The 19522-nt window shown below is 36.9% G+C and overlaps 1 protein-coding gene across 2 annotated transcripts in view; it reads right to left on the reverse strand.

Annotated features, from left to right (window-relative positions):
- The window catches only part of PLPPR4 (phospholipid phosphatase related 4), a 48028-nt gene that overhangs the window by 13869 nt on the left and 14637 nt on the right, over positions 1 to 19522 (reverse strand). For both annotated transcript variants that reach the window (XM_061119978.1, XM_061119977.1), the window contains exon 2: positions 5850 to 6035. In XM_061119978.1, the coding sequence (XP_060975961.1) occupies positions 5850 to 6035 (186 nt within the window). The remainder of the gene's footprint in view (positions 1 to 5849; positions 6036 to 19522) is intronic.

Here is a 19522-nt window from a genome sequence, read left to right on the forward strand (position 1 = left end):
TGACTGTGACCCTCTTCAGGAAAACCATCTTTTTTGTTTTACCTTTTATTCTCACTGTCTAGCACAGTGCCCTGCATTGTGGGGTTTGCTTTTGTTACCTTCACTGTGGGATTCTCATTGGCTAATTACCTTGGGCATTTGGGCTGGTAGTTATTAAGAAAAGCAAGACTTGAAATAATGTGGTTTTTTAATGCAAAAAAATCAAATATTTGGGGTTACTGTGCCTCAGAGATTATGGTGAAATTAGAATCAGTATGGCTAAAAATGTGGAACTGAGAAACTGGGAACAGGCAGTCCCTTAGATATAAGTGATCATGTCACTTTAAAGATTATCACTGTGACTGGGAACTGAAATGTATTTTCCAAGGGAAAGTTCCCAGTTCTCAACACCTACTTAACATTTATATTATAAAGTACTTAAATTTATGATTTTTAAAACTCATGACTAAGTCTATGACCTTATGCTTCAAATGTTCTGTCAGATATATTTAGTTCCATATGGTGTGTGTACAATTATAAAGAACCTTTACTTGTATAAAAATAATTTTCTTAATAAAACTCTACCAATAACCTTAGAAGAGTGAAAATCTTGTGGCATACACTGATAAACTCCTTTATGGATAATTATATAAATAATCAGAAGGAATTTTTTTTCAAGTCATTGAATATGAAGTTAATTATACTTTTTGAAAAATATCGTAATACATTATCACTTCAAGTTAGACATAGATACACAAAAGATTCTATAATATTCTGCACAGATAGATGTGACATGCTGCACCATGCAAGTAGAATAATATCATGGTTATCCCAAATTCATCATTTCAAGAAAATTAACCACTCATTTCTGAAATGTGTCCTGAAATGCATTGAGAGACTCATTTCATTTTCATTTCTTTAATAATAATTCTGTGAATAATTTTGTTTCTTTTTAATTATACATGTAAATAGTGATTCACATATTATCCATGAATGCTAAAATATGCAAGAATTTATTTGTTTAGTGTCATTAGGGAAATTCTTCTTGTCATATAACACAGCAGTCATTATCTCAAGTGACCTTGAAATTTCAAGAGTTTTCATTTATTTGCTTAATAAGCTCAAAACTCATATGTCAGGAGAGTGCTTTCACACCCTGGTTTGATTATGGATGGAGGTTTCTTGTCAGTATTTTGACATCATCCAACCCTCCCACTCTCTAAGGAGCACTTTAATTTTCTCTTCATTCTACTATTCATTTAACCTTGACCTACATGCCACTGTATGCATTTTCAAAATGATTTAATTTGCTTTAAAGATAGAATTCTCCTCAGGGAAAGGGATAGATGTTTCCTGATGTATCTTCAAATATGCCTGCTTGTCTCTCCATTCTGAATGACACGCTGCTGTGATGCAATATGGTTTCAAGGATTAGGTGTTGACAACAAAATTATTTGTTGCTGTTGTTATTTGGAAATAGAGAACAGTATATGACAAGTATCTTCTCACAATATTCTGTTTATGCCATACACAATCTTGAAAAGAAACAATACCAATTTGTGCATGTCAGATATCATGGACAGGTTTTTGAAAGAGATTCTAAAGTGACTGTTTCAGGGGAGATGCAGAGAGGAAATACATTGCTTATTATTATATGGACACTGCCCTTGGAAAAGCCACCTAAAGGAGACTGTGTGCTCTGTTAAAGCTAAGGTTACCTCCCAGAAACAATAATAAATTTCAATACAATTCCTCTATAAAACTGGATATACTTACCCTTTAATCTTATGCAGTAACATTTTACTTCCAGGGAAGAGAATATACACATGTTTTCTATTCATATAGATTTCAGAAAGATTTATGATAAGCCTCAATATTCTGTGCTATTTTCCCTGAGAATCTCCAAAGGACTAACAAAATGCTTGTTTCATTATCACTTAAAAGTAAGTTAGAGGTTAATGTTAAAGATGAAAATTTAAGGACAGTTTCAAAAAATAAGAATATACATTTCACAGACACGAAAGAAGTTTTACAATTTCTTGTGTAACAATACAAAGGCAGGTAATTTTTAAAATACCTTTCAAAGCATCAAAAAAAAAATCTGAGGGGCTTCCTTGCTGGTCCAGTGGTGATGAGTCCACCTTGAAATTCAGGGGACTCTGGTTTGATCCCTGGTCCGGGAAGATCCCACATGCCAGGAAGCAACTAAGACCATGTACCACGATTCCTGAAGTCCATGCGCTCTAGAGCCTGTGCATTGCAATAAGAGAAGCCACCACAAGGAGCCCGAGTCCCACAGTGAAGAGTAGCCCCCGCTTGCTCCAACTAGAGAAAGCCAGCACACAGCAACAAAGACCAAGAACAGCCAAAAATAACTAACAAATTAAAAAAATTTGTAAACCTGAGAAGGAAACATTAAATGATTTATAAGTAAATATCTGTATAAAAAATCAGTTGATCTTCCTTCTGTAAAGAATATAAACTTCCTTTTGTAACACATAAATCCAAACTTCCTTTTAAAAAATAACTACCCATGCGTGGTCTTTTGTTTTGCTTTGCCTTCTCTTCATATGAATGGGTGAAAATGAGAAGCCCCTCTCCTTACACAAATGGACTATGAAAGTGATTTTCAAAGGAAGAATTCATCCTGCCTCTCTGTCTCCCCCATTATTCCATTCTGGAACAGATTAATACTGCCAAAAAGAAAAAAAGAAAATGGTATCCTTGAAAGTCAGGAATTAGAGTCTGTTATTTTCACTTTCAGGAAGAGTGGGGAAAGAAGTTGGAGCAGTAACATATGTAGTAAGTTTAGAGACAGAATCATGGTTCTGGCACAGCAGTCCCCAACGTTTTTGGCACCACAGATTGGTTTTGTGGAAGACAATTTTTCCACAGATGGGGGTGGGAGGGATGGTTCCAAGATGATTCAAGCACATTACATTTATTGTGCACTTTATTTCTATTATTGTTACATTGTGATATATAATGAAATAATTATATACCTAATCATAATGTAGAATCACTGGGGGCCCTGAGCTTGTTTTCCTGCAACTAGGTTTGGGGGTGATGAGAGACAGTGGCAGCCACTCCCACCCAGCTTGCCTAACCACCTCAGCTCCACCTCAGAGCATCAGGCATTAGATTCTCATAAGAAGTGAGCAACCTAGATCCCTCACATGCACAGTTCACAGTAGGGTTCATACTCCTATGAGAACCTAATGTTGCCAATGATCTGACAGGTGGTGAAGCTCAGGGGGTAATGTGAGTGATGGGGAGTAGCTGTAAATACAGATGAAGCTTCGCTTGGTTCCTAATGGGCCATGAACTGGTACTGGTCCATGGCCCTAGGGTTAGTGACCCCTATTCTAGGACTATACTGACATACAGACACTATAGAACCAATGTTTCGGAAAAAGGCTTTAAAACAAGGAAAAATGAAATTAGAAATTTAGACAAGATGTATGTTTAGAGAGTAAGGCGTAAAAGACAGTTATTTGATGTCCATAAAGTCAGGATTTGTTTTACCATCAAATTGTTTACTCAAAATCCATGAAGGAAGTGTGGAAGAAAAGAATCACTGACATCCTGGAATATCCTGAATGATAAGGGGAAGATCAGGGACCCAGCAGTTTCAATATTTCCCTAGTTTGCCTCTCCTCCCATAAAGAGGCATGCGACAGCTTATGGAGGCCCAGTGGCAACCCGGGAATTCAGGCAGTCTGCCGAAGGAGTTGGCACCAGGTTCCCCAGGTCAACTTGGTAGAGGTAGTCATAGCAAACTTGTTCTTTCACTTCTCAAGGCTCAAGAAAGAAAGTGCTGACTCAGAATCCCCCAGAAGGAATCCTTAATTGCATATTGAGAATTTATTACTGGAAATGAGGGAGTCAGAAAAGCGGGAACACAATAATGAGGCCAAGGTCATTGGCCCCAGGACCTGTAACAATGTCAGCAAACGGATCAGTGTGAAATAAATGGTGCTGGCAGGAAAAGCCACAATTAGATGTGTTCTCCTAGCCACTTCGTCTAAGACCCAGGGAAGAAAAACTTCTGGGTATATAAAAAAGAAATTATGTAATTGATGAAATATCATCTTGGTCTCTTCAGCAGCATCACAAGCATTTGTATTTAATAACTGTACTTCAAAATAGTAATTACAATAAATTTCTGCATTATATTCCAATTAGGAGAAATGCTTTCTGGTCTACCAGATTTAAAACATGTATACTTTTTGCTTTTGTCAAATAACTGGATGATAATAGATTTTTTGGTAAGTCATTAGAGAAACGGCCAGAAAATACTGTTACTCTGAACAATAGCGAAAGTGAAGTCACTCAGTCGTGTCCGACTTTGTAACTCCATGGACTGTAGCCTACCAGGCTCCTTGTCCACGGGATTTCCCCGGTAAGAGTATTGGATTGGGTTGCCATTTCCTTCTCCAGGGGATCTTCTCAACCCAGGGATCAAACCTGGGTCTCCCGTATTGCAGGAAGATGCTTTACCGTCTGAGCCACCAAGAAAGCCCACTCTGAACAATACTGCACATAAAGGCACATTGTGCTTTTAGTCAGAGTCTCAGCTACCTTCAAGTACATCATTAACAGTTCCAATCACCCTGGAGTTACTGAAGTTCGGATAACTCATTTTTTAAAACTTACAAAGTGTTTTGAGACCTAAAGGTCTCAAAATTCATCTTTTAAGTATGATGAAGTTCTAGGAAAAATTAAGTTTCTGTTTTATCTTCTGATAATATTTCATGTAATTTATAGTGTAAATAGAATGTTGTTGTTTAATGTGGGGAAATTAAAAAAGAAACAAATCCAAGGGTATACAAAAGGTCAATGCAGAGACTTTTCTAAAACTGCTGCCATACACTAAACCAGAATAGACCAGTTCTTTAGGGGATCCTATAAAAACTCCATTCAAATACAGCTTTTTATTTGATGAGCACTTCCTCTGACATTCATTAGCAAGGTAAAAGTAAAGTAAGAGTTCCTACTGTTAGGAATAAATATTATTAACCCTGAAATATGATTCTTGTCCTTTAGGTAGGTTTTGGGGGCAAAAGAGATGCTATAAAGACTATGCTGGTGTTACTTATTAATAAATTTATTGAAAAATATGTAATTCCCAATTTATATGTTAGCAAACTAAAAACAACTACATTTCTAATTCAATTTCAATAGGTTAGGTCATTTCTTTAGGCTACACATTTTAAAATCCAAATGCTTATTCTGAATCTAAAGTATTTTATTTTGTGAGCGGTAGGAATGTGAGTTGTACCCTCTTTTCTGTACATTTGCGCATGCTCAGTGCTAAGAATCAATAAAAAGTGCTAATCTGCTAAAATTGATAGCAACATGCACTTTGGAGAACAAAGTCTGTTGGCTATAGAATTTTTTGTTTCTTTCCCACAGTTTCTAAGACTTGTGATATGGTATGAACGCATGCTGCTGCTGCTGCTAAGTCACTTCAGTCGTGCTCAACTCTGTGAGACCCTATAGATGGCAGCCCACCAGGCTCCTCCGTCCCTGGGATTCTCCAGGCAAGAACACTGGAGTGGGCTGCCATTTCCTTCTCCAATGCATGCATGCATGCTAAGTCGCTTCAGTTGTGTCCGACTCTGTGCGACCCCATGGACAGCAGCCCACCAGGCCCCTCTGTCCATGGGATTCTCCAGGCAAGAATACTAGAATGGGTTGTCATTCCTGACTCCAGGGGATCTTCCCAACCCAGGGATCAAACCCAGGTCTCCCACATCGTAGACAGATTCTTCACTGTCTGAGCCACCAGGGACACCTCATTTATTACATAAATGTGGTCATTCTTAGTCTTCTGGGGCTGACAAACACAATTTAGGGGCAATTCTTACCGTAATTGCAGGTCCAGCAAAAGCCAAGCTAAGCAACATGAGGAAAGGAATTGCCTCCTGGGTGGGTTCAATGTATGGCATGCTAAGACTCCGGTCATAGCAGCTGAATCCAGAGTGGACGGGTTTGAAGACATCCGTGAGTTCAAGGAAATACAGGCTAACCACCGATGATGCCAATATAGGCAACTGAGAATGAAGGACAGAGAAAATCAATTTATTTTTCTACACAGGTCATACATAGAATCACTACATCTTGAAATTAGAAACACAAGTGCTTTCCACTTTCTCTCACCACTCCTCTCTGATCTCAGAATTAAAATCATTCATATTTGCTACTGCTTCTACCTTCAAAATAAACTCCAATTCCTCCACCTCTGTCACCAACCTTCTCTGAACCCACGGCATGCCTCACCTTTGCTCTTGGATTACTTCTAAATGCTGCTCCACTTTCACACTTACCCTCCCCACCCCACCTATCCAATTTCTACCCAGCATCCCAAATATTCTGAAAATATTTTATTTTAGCTCATACTGTTCCTGATGTTAACTACTCCAGTGGGTCCCATTTTGCTTGAATAAAATTCAAATTTCACACCATTGAGTGCATGATCTGGCTCTTGCTTCAGTTTCTTACATCTTTTTATACCATATTTATACTATTCCCCAGTCCCCCACTGTAGAATCTGCCTACAATGCAGGAGATCCCCTGGAGAAGGAAATGGCAACCGATTCCAGTATTCTTGCCTGGAGAATTCCATGGACAGAGGAGTCTGGCAGGCTACAGTCCATGGGGTTGTGAGAGTTGGTCATGACCTAGTGACTAAACCACCACTACCAGTTCCCCTTGGGCTTCACAGGTGGATCTGTGGAAAGAATTTGCCTGCCAAGCAGGAGATGCGGGTTCCATCCCTGGGTCAGGAAGATCCCCTGGAGAAGCAAATGGCAAGTCATTCCAGTATTCTTGCCTGGAGAACCCGATGGACAGAGGAGACTGAAGGGCTACAGACTGTGGGGTAGCCAAGAGTCGGACACAACTTAGTGATTAAACAGCTGTAGTAGCAACCAGCCCCCTAACCACTATAAGCCAATGGGTCTCCCCTTTTAGTTGAAAAATAATTGACATATATCAACATATAACATTATATTAATTTCAGGTATGCAGCATAAGATTTAATATTTTTATATATATTGCAAAATGATCACCACAATAAATTTAGTCAACATCCATCACTACACATACTTAACAATTTCTTTTTTATGATTAGTACTTTTAAAATCAACTCTCTTAGCAACTTTTAAACATACAATACAGTATTATTACCTATAGTCTCTATATGTACATTACATCCCCAGGACTTATTTGTCTTATAACGGAGCATCTGTGACTTTCGACCCCCTTTACCCATCTTGCCCACTGTCATTCCCCACCTCTGGCAACCACCAATCTGTTCTCTGTTTCTATGAATTTGATTTTTTATTGCTGCTGTTTTTTTTTGATTCTACATATAAATGAGATCATATGATATTTATCTTTCTCTGACTGACTTATTTCACTTGGCATAATGCCTTAAAAATCCATCCATGTTGTCTCAAATGTCAGTATTTCCTTCTTTTTGAAGGCTGAATAATATTCTATAGTATATATGTACCACATTTTCTTTACTTCTTCATCCATCAGTGGATACTTAGGTTGAATCCATGTCTTGATTACTGCAAACTATGCTGCAATGAACACAGTGGGGCATATATCTTTTCCAGTTGGTGTTTCAGTTTTCTTTAGATAAATACCTGGAAGTGGAACCACTGGATCATATGGCACTCTTATTTTTAAATTTTTTAGAAAACTACTGTTTTCCATAATGGATGCACAAATTTCCATACCCAAACAGTGCACAATGGTTCCCTTTCCACCACATCCATGTCAATACTTGTTATTTCTTGTCTTTTTTGAGGATAACCATTCTAATACGTATGAGGTGGTATCTCATGGGGTTTTGATTTACATTTCCTTCATGATTAGTGATATTGAGCATCTTTTCCTATATCTATTGCCCATTGTATATTTTCTTTGGAAAATTGTCTATTCAGATCCTCTGCTCATTTTATAATCAAATTGCTTGGGTTTGCATGTTTTGTGGGAGGTTTTTTTTCTTGGCTATTAAGTTGTTGTTTAGTTGCTAAATTGTCCCTGACTCTTTGCAACCCCATGGACCATAGCCCACCATGCTAGCCTCTGTCCGTGGGATTTCCCAGGCTAGAATACTAAAGTGGGTTGCCATTTCCTTCTCCAGGGGATCTTCCCAACCCAAAGATCAAACACACATATCCTGTATTGCAGGTGAATCCTTCACCACTGAGTCACTGGAGAAGGCCCTATTAAGTAGTATGAGTCCCTTATATGTACTTTGGACATTGGCCCTAATTATAATAGATTTTGTTGTTCAGTCGCTAAGTCATGTCTGATCCTTTGCAACCCCATGGACTGCAGCACACCAGGCCTCGCTGTCCCTCACTATTTCCTCGAGTTTGCCCAAATTCATGTCCGAGTTGGTAATGCCATTATAATAGATAAATGATTTTTTACATCTGATTGGGCTTCCCTCATAGCTCAGTTGGTTAAGAATCTGCAATGTGGGAGACCTGGGTTCGATCTCTGGGTTGGGAAGATCCCCTGGAGAAAGGAAAGGCTACCCACTCCAGTATTCTGACCTGGAGAATTCCATGGACTATACAGTCCATGAGTTCGCAAAGAGTCAGACACGACTAAGCAACTTTCACTTTCACTACATCTGATTGGCTGTCTTTTCATTTTTTGATGGTTTCCTTTGCTGTGTAGAAGCTTTTTAGTTTGATGTAGTCCTATGGTCTTCACTCTTATCCTGTAGCAGTCAAATTCATTTCTACCTCGGGTTTTTGCATGTGCTGTTTCTTCTTTCTTTTGTGCTCTCCCCCAGCTCTTTGTCTGAATGGCTTCTCCTTATCATTTAATGACTTCTGTATCATCACTAGGAAAGTAGCCATTGATCCATCTTTCCCTCTACCCTTATCATCTCGTTTCATTTCTTCATGACGTTTATCATTAACTGAAATTGTCTTGTTGATTCAACACTTCACTTATTTATTTTTCTTCTCCCCTCATCTCCCACTGAAATACATGCTCCATGAAGGGAGAGTCTGCCAGTGTTATTTGTTGCTGAGTGCCTAAGGTATAGAATTATTCCTGGCACATGGTAGGCATGCAATATATCATTTCATAATTTAATAAAACAATAAATGCCTGTTGATAAATGACTAATTGAATCAACAAGCAAATATTAATTCATTACAATAACTAGACTAGAGTTACGAGATTTAGCAAATGAAAATACATCACTCAGTGAGATTAGAATTTCAGATAAGCAATAAATCACTTTTAGAGTGGTCCCCATGTAATATTTTGGAGATACTTACATTAAACATTGTTTATCTGAAATTCTAATTTCACTGGATGTCTTCCAGTTTGTCTGCTAAACCTAAACTAGGCACAATTTACTTTCTAGACTTTGTGTCATAGATTGAATTACTCATTCGTTCAACCTACAATGTGCCAGGTGCTATGTGTGTCCTTACTGTGATATGACAAACAAGACATGGGCTTGGTGATTAAAGATCATAAGCTTACTGAGACACCTGTTCTCAGCTAGAGAAAAGATACCGCAAATACAAGGTCCAATGCCAGGTCTTTCAGAATCTGAAGACACAGATTTCTACAACACTGAAAAAAGTATCTATCTTAAGGCTTACTTACTAGTGGAGGATAAAATATTTATTTAACAAAGCAGATCAAGTTTTGTTAAAAAATATTATTGACCATCCATGATTTCTGGTCATCTGGTTTAAAAATAAATAAATTTTACAAGACAGTATTATGTCTTCTATTCCCAATACAGTTTTTGTAATGAGGTGATTGGAAAAAGTAATGATGTATGAAACTAATCTGGCATTGTCTTTCTGTTTTTCAGATGGATGTTTTTCAATATAGAGATCAAAAGCCTGTAAAAACACTTACATTTTTCTTATTAAAATCCATGACCATTTGACCACTCTAAATATCTGGTCATTCCTCCTCACCATTTCCCTCTCTTGTAAGAAGCAGTATCTTCCAGACTTGACCAATAAATCAACACTATGGTTTATGTGTACAATTAAGATTTTTTCATTTAAATCAAGTTAAATATACTCTATCTTTAATTCAACAAATACTTTAAATAGCACTCAATATGACAGATAATTTTCTGTCTTTGAAATTTTAATTAATCTTATTAATTAATTTTAATTCATCTAATTAAAAACTTTCTATTATGACATAAGTGCTAACTATTTGGGAGATACTTATGCTAAACAACTATTTATACTTTTCGGATAGATAAGCTCAGTTTCCTCTAGCAAGTAGAAGTGGTTGGATTTTGAATCCACGAATTGTAGCCACAAGGTCTTATTTCTAAAACATAGCTCTGTGCTTCATTTCCAAAAATGGGAGTAGAGTTTTAGGATCAGTTCAGTTCAGTTCAGTCACTCAGTCCTGTCCAACTCTTGCAACCCCATGCATGCCAGGCCTCTCTGTCCATCACCGACTCCTGGAGTTAACTCAATTTACTAAAATTCATGTCCATTGAATCGATGATGCCATCCAACCATCTCATCCTCTGTCGTCCCCTTCTCCTCCTGCCCTCAATCTTTCCCAGCATCAGGGACTTTTCAAATGAGTCGGCTCTTCGCCGAAGTATTGGAGCTCCAGCTTCAACATCAGTCCTTCCAAAAAACACCCAGGACTGATCTCCTTTAGGATGGACTGGTTGGATCTCCTTGCAGTCCAAGGGACTCTCAAGAGTCTTCTCCAACACCACAGTTCAAAAGCATCAATTCTTCGGCGCTCAGCTTTCTTCACAGTCCAACTCTCACATCCATACATGACTACTGAAAAAACCATAGCCTTGACTAGATGGACCTTTGTTGGGAAAGTAATGTCTCTGCTTTTTAATATTCTGTCTAGGTTGGTCATTGCTTTTCTTTGAAGGAGTAAGTGTCTTAATTTCATGGCTGCAGTCACCATCTGCAGTGATTTTGGAGCCCCCAAAAATAAAGTCTGCCACTGCTTCCACTGTTTCCCCATCTATTTGCCATGAAGTGATGGGACCGGATGCCATGATCTTAGTTTTCTCAATGTTGAGTTTTAAGGCAACTTTTTCACTCTCTTCTTTCACTTTCATCAAGAGGCTCTTTAGTTCTTCTTTGCTTTCTACCATAAGGGTGGTGTCACTGCATATCTGAGGTTATTGATATTTCTCCCGGCAATCTTGATTCCAGCTTGTGTTTCATCCAGCCCAGCATTTCTCATGATGTACTCTGCATATAAGTTAAATAAGCAGGGTGACAATATACAGCCTTTACATAATCCTTTTCCTATTTGGAACCAGTCTGTTGTTCCATGTCCAGTTCTAACTGTTGCTTCCTGACCTGCATACAGATTTCTCAAGAGGCAGGTCAGGTAGTCTGGTATTTTGAATTACAGTTAGCATCAATGAATAGGGGTACTGTTTAATCTGCAGTTCTGTTTAAATAAGAGTTTATATTTGCAAATCTGTAGTTAACAGTAAGTTTCACTTAGCATAAACATTATCTTAAAAACGTGGTTTCAATAAATTTAGAAAAAATTTTCCTCCATTAATTTGAATGTCAAATATTTAACCAGATTTGATGATCCACATCCTCCCTTGATGCCATTAGTTCATATTTTAGGCCTTCTACATATATGTTTTAAACAGGAGTCATGTTTGAGATGGTCATTGCTGTTATACATATTAATAATAATACACTCCTCAAATGTAACTTTTCCCACTTGACTTACTTGGTAATTCTTTTTGAGAGTAATTTCCTCTTTCTTAATTTCCCAGTATTTTGTCTTTGGAAATTTCTACACACTGTTCTTTATTACAGTGATCTGGTATAGATTAATTACAGCCTTTTTTCTGCTTCCCCAATGAAAATATCCTTAAGATGGGGCCTAAGCTTATTCACTTTAATATTTAAACTAATAATATAACATCATAGTGTTTTTCAAATATATATGCATATATATTATAAATAAATGTGTGAAATAATTTCCTTCATTATTAATATTATGCATTTTAGCCTTTTAAAACATTAGCCTCCTTGAAACGGCCAATTTTTCCAGTTTTTCTAATCCATGTATCTTTCTATCCATATGTTAATATCTTTTATATAGTTCTATTGAAGCATGTTTCAAGACTTTCATCTGTCTTCAAAATAAGAATCATATTTTTATTCCCTTTTGCTATTTGTTTCTCTGACTTTTTTAAAAAGGTATCTTTTATTCTTTGCCTTTTACATCAATTTTGGTTTTTAAGAAAGAGCTTTGAACAAAATGCTTATTAAATATTTGGGGTAAAAGTAATTTTAGACATCATTTTCCTATATTTTACTACTGGACAGTGTAATGGATTAAATGGTAATGTTTGTTTCTAACATACTTATCTTCAAAGATTATTTTTATCTTTTGAAGTATACAACAATAATTTTCTTTTGAATGTAAGAAATTTAACAGAGAGTATGTGCTAACTTTGGCATAGATATAGAATTGCTATGTATACATAAAATGATATAAATACATAAAATCACACAGACAGCTTTTGATTGCATTTAAAATGAGATTTAAAAAGAGATTTTAAAAGTCCTACATAGTCAAGTATTAGGAATTTTATTCTCTAGTTATGTCGTAGCAAAGAAAAAAGTGTGAACCACACTATTTTTATGCAGCAATACAGAGAAAGGAAATTATCTGAAGATTGGGAAAATGGTTTTCAAAAAGAAAAGATTGATTTTTATAATTATCCTCTAATACGAGACTTGCGAGTAAAAATAATAGGGCAATTTTTAGAGAGAAAATTATAATAGTTTAGAGAACAGAGCAAACAAAAGAAATGTGTTTCGAAAGATGGCATTTACTAGATAATATTGATTTTTCTGATGCCAGCTTGAACAAGACAAATACAAGGTGTACTTCAATGTTAGTGAAACATTTTATGGAATCTATCATGACATTTTATCTAGGTCAGATACCTTACTTGTTTTTAGCATCTTGATAATAACAAACTTTTCTCATTCAGGGAGTTCACTTGCTCTCAGCCTACAGACCTATCAATTCCATTATTTTCCTTTTACACAGACATGGTAAATTTGGAGTCCACTGAGATATTCATAAACTGGTGGGATCATGGTAACAGAGGGTCAGTTACATACATTATATCCATGGCTCACTTATTTATTCATTCAACAAATATCTATTGAAGCCTACTGGTTTGAGGCATTGTTCTACATCCTGGGAATACAGCTGTGATAAAAGACAAAGTCCTTATTCTGATGAAGATTTCATTCTTTCTGAAGAATGCAGATAAAAATTAAAAATTACAATATTAGCAAGAACACATATTATAAAGAAGACAAGACAGGGGGCTGTGGTAATTGACTGTATTGCTATTTTAGATCAAGGAAGACCTACCTAGGCAAGTATTTTTAAAACAAAGACTTGAGTGGGCAAGAATGAACTAACCATATAAAAACTAGGTAAAAGGCATAGTCAAAAGGAAAGCTAAAGTCAGAGAGGTGGATTTGGGACCAGACTTCTCAGAGCATTGAAGTCCATGGCAGGCGTTCATATTTTATTCATTCAAAGTACATTTGGAAATAACTTTGGAGTGTTTAAGCAGAGATATAGTAAGACTCAGAATATATTTTAGGAAGATCACTCTGGCAGTTGAGTTGAGAATGACTGTGATGGGTCAAAGGTAAAAGCAGGGTGAAAATTAGAAGGCTCTTCAAAATCCAACAAATACTTATTGAGTGCCTAGTATGTGCTAGGGCTTTCTAGGCAGCACTAGTGGTAAAGAATCCACCTGCAGATGCAGGAGACAATGGGTTCTATCCCTGGGTCCGGGAGATCCCTTGGAGGAGGAAATGGCAACCTGCTCCAGTATTCTTGCCTGGGAAATCCCAGGGACAGAGGAGCCTGGCAAGCTACAGTCCATAGCGTCGCACAGAGTTGGACACCTCTGAAGCGACTTAGCACAACACACGGCACACAGCACTGAGACAAAGAGATGTCGGCAGATTCTGGATATAACTTTAGAGGCAAAAATGACAGGGCTTGTTGATGAGCTGGTTATTGAAAAGAAAACAATAAAGGTTGATTTTAAGGATTTGAGGCTTGAGTGATTGGGCTGGGGGGTGTCATTTACTAGGATAGGGAAGGCTGAGAGAAGCTTAACTAGGAGGAACATAAGGGGTTTTTTTTTTTTTTGAAATATTAAAACTGAGATGCCTCTCAGTTATCAAAATACCAAGAAGAGAGTAAGATGCCAATCTGGGTCTAAAGAGCGTCCAAGGTTGCAGGGAGAAAGCTGCATGTCATTGATACAGGATGATTTGAACACCATCACCTTCAGTTTTGAAAAACACCACTTGCACAGGAAACTTCAAACTTAAATTAACTTGGTTTTGATACAAATAATGTCACAAGAATCAAAGAATATAATTGAGTATATTCATACTTGCCTTATATGCAAGAGATAATTTAAGAGAAAAAGAACATTTTTATTTAATAACAAATTTTAAATGTCAGACTCTGCATCAATTCTAAGTATCGCCCAATCATACAAAATATGAAACTTAAAACATACATTCTATTCAAATGGAATTCAAACTAGAAGAAATATTAGCATATGAAAGTAATTTTATTAAAACTGGTGGCCAGTAAGAACTTGGTCATAGGTCAATACACAGTGATAGAGTTTTCCATTTCCTATAGTGTGATCTTTAATGATATTCCTTAGCATTTTTGCCTTATAGTTAGTAGAGATAAATATTTCCTTTAAATACTGAAAATAATAATAACTAAATATAGTATAGGGCTTTATGGTTTGTCTTCAACAAAATTGTAGCATATTTAGGTTAACTATAGTGAACCTCAAGAATATAGATCATGAAAAGCATACTAACAATTGTAACATCATTAAGAGTAGGTCAGAATGTGTCTAAAACATATTCAAGGTCTAAAAATCTAAACAAGTTTTCACAAATAGAATGGATATGGCTTATATCAATGACATGCATTGATTCAAATTAAAACAGGACAGTGTGACTGAGGGAAATCAATGCTGACCATAGGACCAGAAAAATTGTTTCTTCCCTCAATTCTTCCACTAGCTTTTGGACTTCCCTGGTGGCTCAGTGGTAAAGAATCTACCTGCAAAGCAGGAGATGAAGTTTTGGTCCCTGGGTTGGGAAGATCCCCATACTGGAAATGGCACCCACTCCAGAATTCCTGCTGGGACAATCACATGAACAGAGAAGTCTGGTGGACTACAGTCCATGCAGTCCCAGAGTCAGACACAACTGAGGAACTGAGTGCATACACAACTTCTGGGATTTGGAGCAGGTCACTTAACCTTTCTAGGTCTTATCTGTCATCAGTGAAATGGGGGTCTTCTAATATTGTCATCTACATCTAAAATTCTCTATGTGCTGTCATGATGTAAAAATCATCCCTCACACTTCTTTTATACTCTTACTACCACATATAATGTATTAGATTTTTTTTTACCTCTATTCTCTATAATTTGTTTCATCCTCCATAATACTTCAAGTCTAATTTTTCTGGAATTCACCTCTAATCATACCTTTCATGATTCTCTGCTAATTACAAAATAAAACACAAATTTCCCAGAATAACCTTTTGTATTATACATGATCTTTCATATTACAACTTCCATCTGCCTTTCTTGTTTAATTGTGCTCTGTACCTACTCTTCACTTGCTCAACCACAAACACTTCTGACCCCCTTACACTTATGTCCCAGACAGACATGTTCAAGTCTCTGATTTACATTTTCACATTTGCTTCCCATAAAAACTATCCTCGTAGAAGTTGAGATCACATAATTTTTTCTCCCTGAAACCTCTCCCATGGTCTCCATTCAGAACTGAAGATTCTGCCTCATGTGTTCATATATATCTTTATTGTAGGACCTGTTAGTCTGCCTTGGATTGTAGTTATTTGTATATTATCAGCCTTTGTCTTAAGATCTGGTACTACAAAGTGAGACCTTTGTAATTCACACAGTGCTTTGAAAATTTTGGGTGTCCGATAAAATGCTTGCTGAATTTAATTGAAAGAAATCAGGATATTACTATTAAATAAGCAGAAAACATGGACAGTTTCTTAGTAGTACATAGAATGTGTTGAGGACCTGGGTGAAAGATACTAAGCTAGTTCTATAATAGATTGCTGCATTCAGTCCTACAACCCGATATACCATCTATTGATATCCCCAATTTACAGATGAGAAAACTGAGAGAGGTCACATAAATTGGCCAATGGTCACAAAGCAGGTAAAGGGGATCACCCAGATTCCTACCTAAGTGCCTAAGTATAGGAAAAACGCTCTAAACTGCTTTGTTCCTGGGTCTCAAACTGCTTTCCCTCTCAACATTGCTACAATGGCTGAAATTCCCAAATGAGAAGAGGGTGTTGCAGAGGGAATGTGCCATATGAAAAAGCTGCCCCTTGCTCTTAACTCTTAAATACTCCTAACAGTTTCTCCACCGACTTTTTATCACTCAAACATGAAAACTGCTTCTTTTGAGCAAATCTAGTATCTATCTTTACTAGAACTCTCTTCATTTTGTTTCAGAAAGAATATATTGAGCACTTATTCCTACAAAAAAAATATACATATATATATATTGACTTTTTATTTAAACATTTCCCCATAAGTTTTCTGGGTATTTAAGATAAACTTTAAGGTGGAGACCCTGCTCAAGGTAGGGTGAACAGCATGCCTGGATTCTAAGTACAGGCCGATTGTAGGAACCCAATCTGTTAAATTCCTGGAAGCGTGAGTCCCATTACACCCTGCTGCCACTTCGGTACATGTCACCACGGCCATCTGGCACTAGTCTGGTGCTTTTCAGGAAAGAATAGCCCCAGGCTCCAGTGGAAATGCCAGATTAGAGGACAGAAGTTCAAGATGGCCATGTGTACAAGAGGTTTAATGACACCCAGGGCAAAGGGGTGCCAGGCACTTTTGAATCATGCTCTTAAGTATATGGTATTCCAAGGTCTTGATTATTTTTTCCTGTGCAGTTTTCGCCAATGTTATTTTTTATTTTTTGTAATATCTCAAGAAATTTAGTTATATCTTGAACATGGTCTGCTTTCATCTTCACTTCTATTTTCCATAGCAAATGACTTCAAATACAAAATATCAGGAATTGGCACATTTCAAGCTCCCCAGATGCTTTCCTCTCATGTTTCCTTTGGATCACTCTCTAACTGCACAGAGATGGCCCGATGAATGCCTCTGACACAGCAATTGTTATTTGGGATGGCAATTATTCCTTTACTTTTCTCTCTTACTCAGTGAAGAGATCCTGAGAGTAAGGAAATGATCCCATTCACTTCTCTATCCAAAGGGCCTAGTATTAGGGGAGGACCTGCCATACTGGGTAAACTTGATGTACCAAATTAATGCATATATGGATGACTTGAACAGAAATGTCAATGTTTACATGGTTCTTATAAGTGTAGTTAACTTGACTAAAGAAAAATCCCCAAGTTAAAAGACCCTTGTTTACTTCTACTGTAGAAAATGCTCCTACTGTGAATTTCTAGAATTCTAATAATTTTTTTCAACACTACAGAACACAAGAAGCTCAGACTGAGTGCTTCAAGTAGCAATGGTAATTAATAGGAAAGAGAGAACAAACCTAATATATATGTTAGGTTTAAGGAGGAAAATATGTTGTATGTCTTTATGAAAAGTGAAAGTCTGTCACTAAGTTGTGTCTGACTGTTTGCAATCCAATGGACTGTAGCCCCCCAGGCTCCTCTGTCCATGCGATTCTCCAGGCAAGAATACTGGAGTGGGCTGCCGTTTCCTTCTCCAGGGGATCTTCCCGACAGCGATTGAACCTGGGTCTCCTGCTTGGTGGGTGGGTTCTTTACCACTCAGCCACCAGGGAAGACCCCTTATATCTTCATAACCAAATATAAATTACATCTTTACAGATCTAAAAAGACTAGTTAAAATCACTGTGATCTAACAGTAAAGTTTAAATAATGGTATGTGGTTGTTTTATTGGGGTTCCCTGATAGCTCAGTTGGTAAAGAATTTGCCTGCAATGCAGGAGACCCCTGTTCGGTTCCTGGGTCAGGAAGATCCACTGGAGAAGGGATAGGCTACCCACTCCAGTATTCTTGGGCTTCCCTTGTGGCTCAGCTGGTAAAGAATCAGCCTGAAAATGAGGATTCCTTTATTATGTAGGTTGTTTTATCACTTGAATATTGATCTAGCATTAACCTTGGAGTACTAAGCTTTGTAGTCACCAGCTTTAACCTCAGGTTCTGATTTGCTCCTCTTACATAATTACACAAGTATATGTACTATCTTGGAAAGCATTTTGTTCGAGAGGGAGTTGGGAGCGGGGATCGGGATGGGGAATACGTGTAAATCTATGGCTGATTCATATCAATGTATGACAAAACCCACTGGAAAATAAATAAATAAATAAATAAAGGAGAAATTGGAAAAAAAAAAAATAAAGCTAATTTGAGACTAAGACCTGAGGCTGGGGACCTGTCTTTCAATTCTTAAAAGTAATTGCTTTGAAATATTTTCTTACAGCTGTAATTTCTTTGCCCATAGAACATATACCTGTCTTTTAAAAACATGAGTACAAATCACAACTTAGTGCTACTAATATTTGCCAGGTATCATGTAAAGTTCATACTTTTACATTTCTGAATTCATCTGATCTTCACAACAGCTGTCTGATGAAGGTACTATTACTTTCCCATCTAACAGATGAGGTAACTGAAACACAGAAGTATCACATGGTTTATACAACATTATACAGTTTGTTTAACTAGATTATAAAATCAAGAAATCTAGTATCTAAGTTCATGTTTGTATGCCTACTACCTCTTGCTAAAAATTTTTACCACTGACCTTACTCTCCAGCAGAAATTGATAAATATCAGAAAATAAATTAATATAATGCACATTTTTTCTTTATATACTATGAATGTCATCCTACAATTTCTGCTGTGAGTGGTACTGTCTCCTAAAAAAGTAAGATCTTAATAAACTCAGAATAAATAGTAATTTTTTATTAAATAGTATTTTTTGATGCCCTGGTGGCTCAAACAGTAAAGAGTCTATCTGCAATGTGGAAGACCTGGGTTCAATCCCTGGGTCAGGAAGATCCCCTGGAGAAAGAAATGGCAACCCACTCCAATTCTTGCCTGGGAAACCCCATGGACGGAGGAGCCTGGCAGGTTATAATCCACAGGGTCACAAAAAGTCAGACACAACTGACTGACTTCATCTTCACTTTTAAATAGCATTTTAATTATTGGTGTAATTATTTTATTCATATAGAAAAAAACATATATATTTGGACCTGAATAGTTTAATAAAAGAACAGATAGTATTTTGGGATCCAACACATATGTCGTAATATCAAATGAAATAGGAGGTAATGAAAAAGTGGGAAAAATATTAAACGATGTCAGAGTAATAAAATTAACTAAAAGTTCTGTATTTGAGACATGGAAT

The sequence above is a fragment of the Dama dama genome, chromosome 20 (assembly GCF_033118175.1).
Source record: "Dama dama isolate Ldn47 chromosome 20, ASM3311817v1, whole genome shotgun sequence".
Classification (NCBI taxonomy): Eukaryota; Metazoa; Chordata; class Mammalia; order Artiodactyla; family Cervidae; genus Dama; species Dama dama.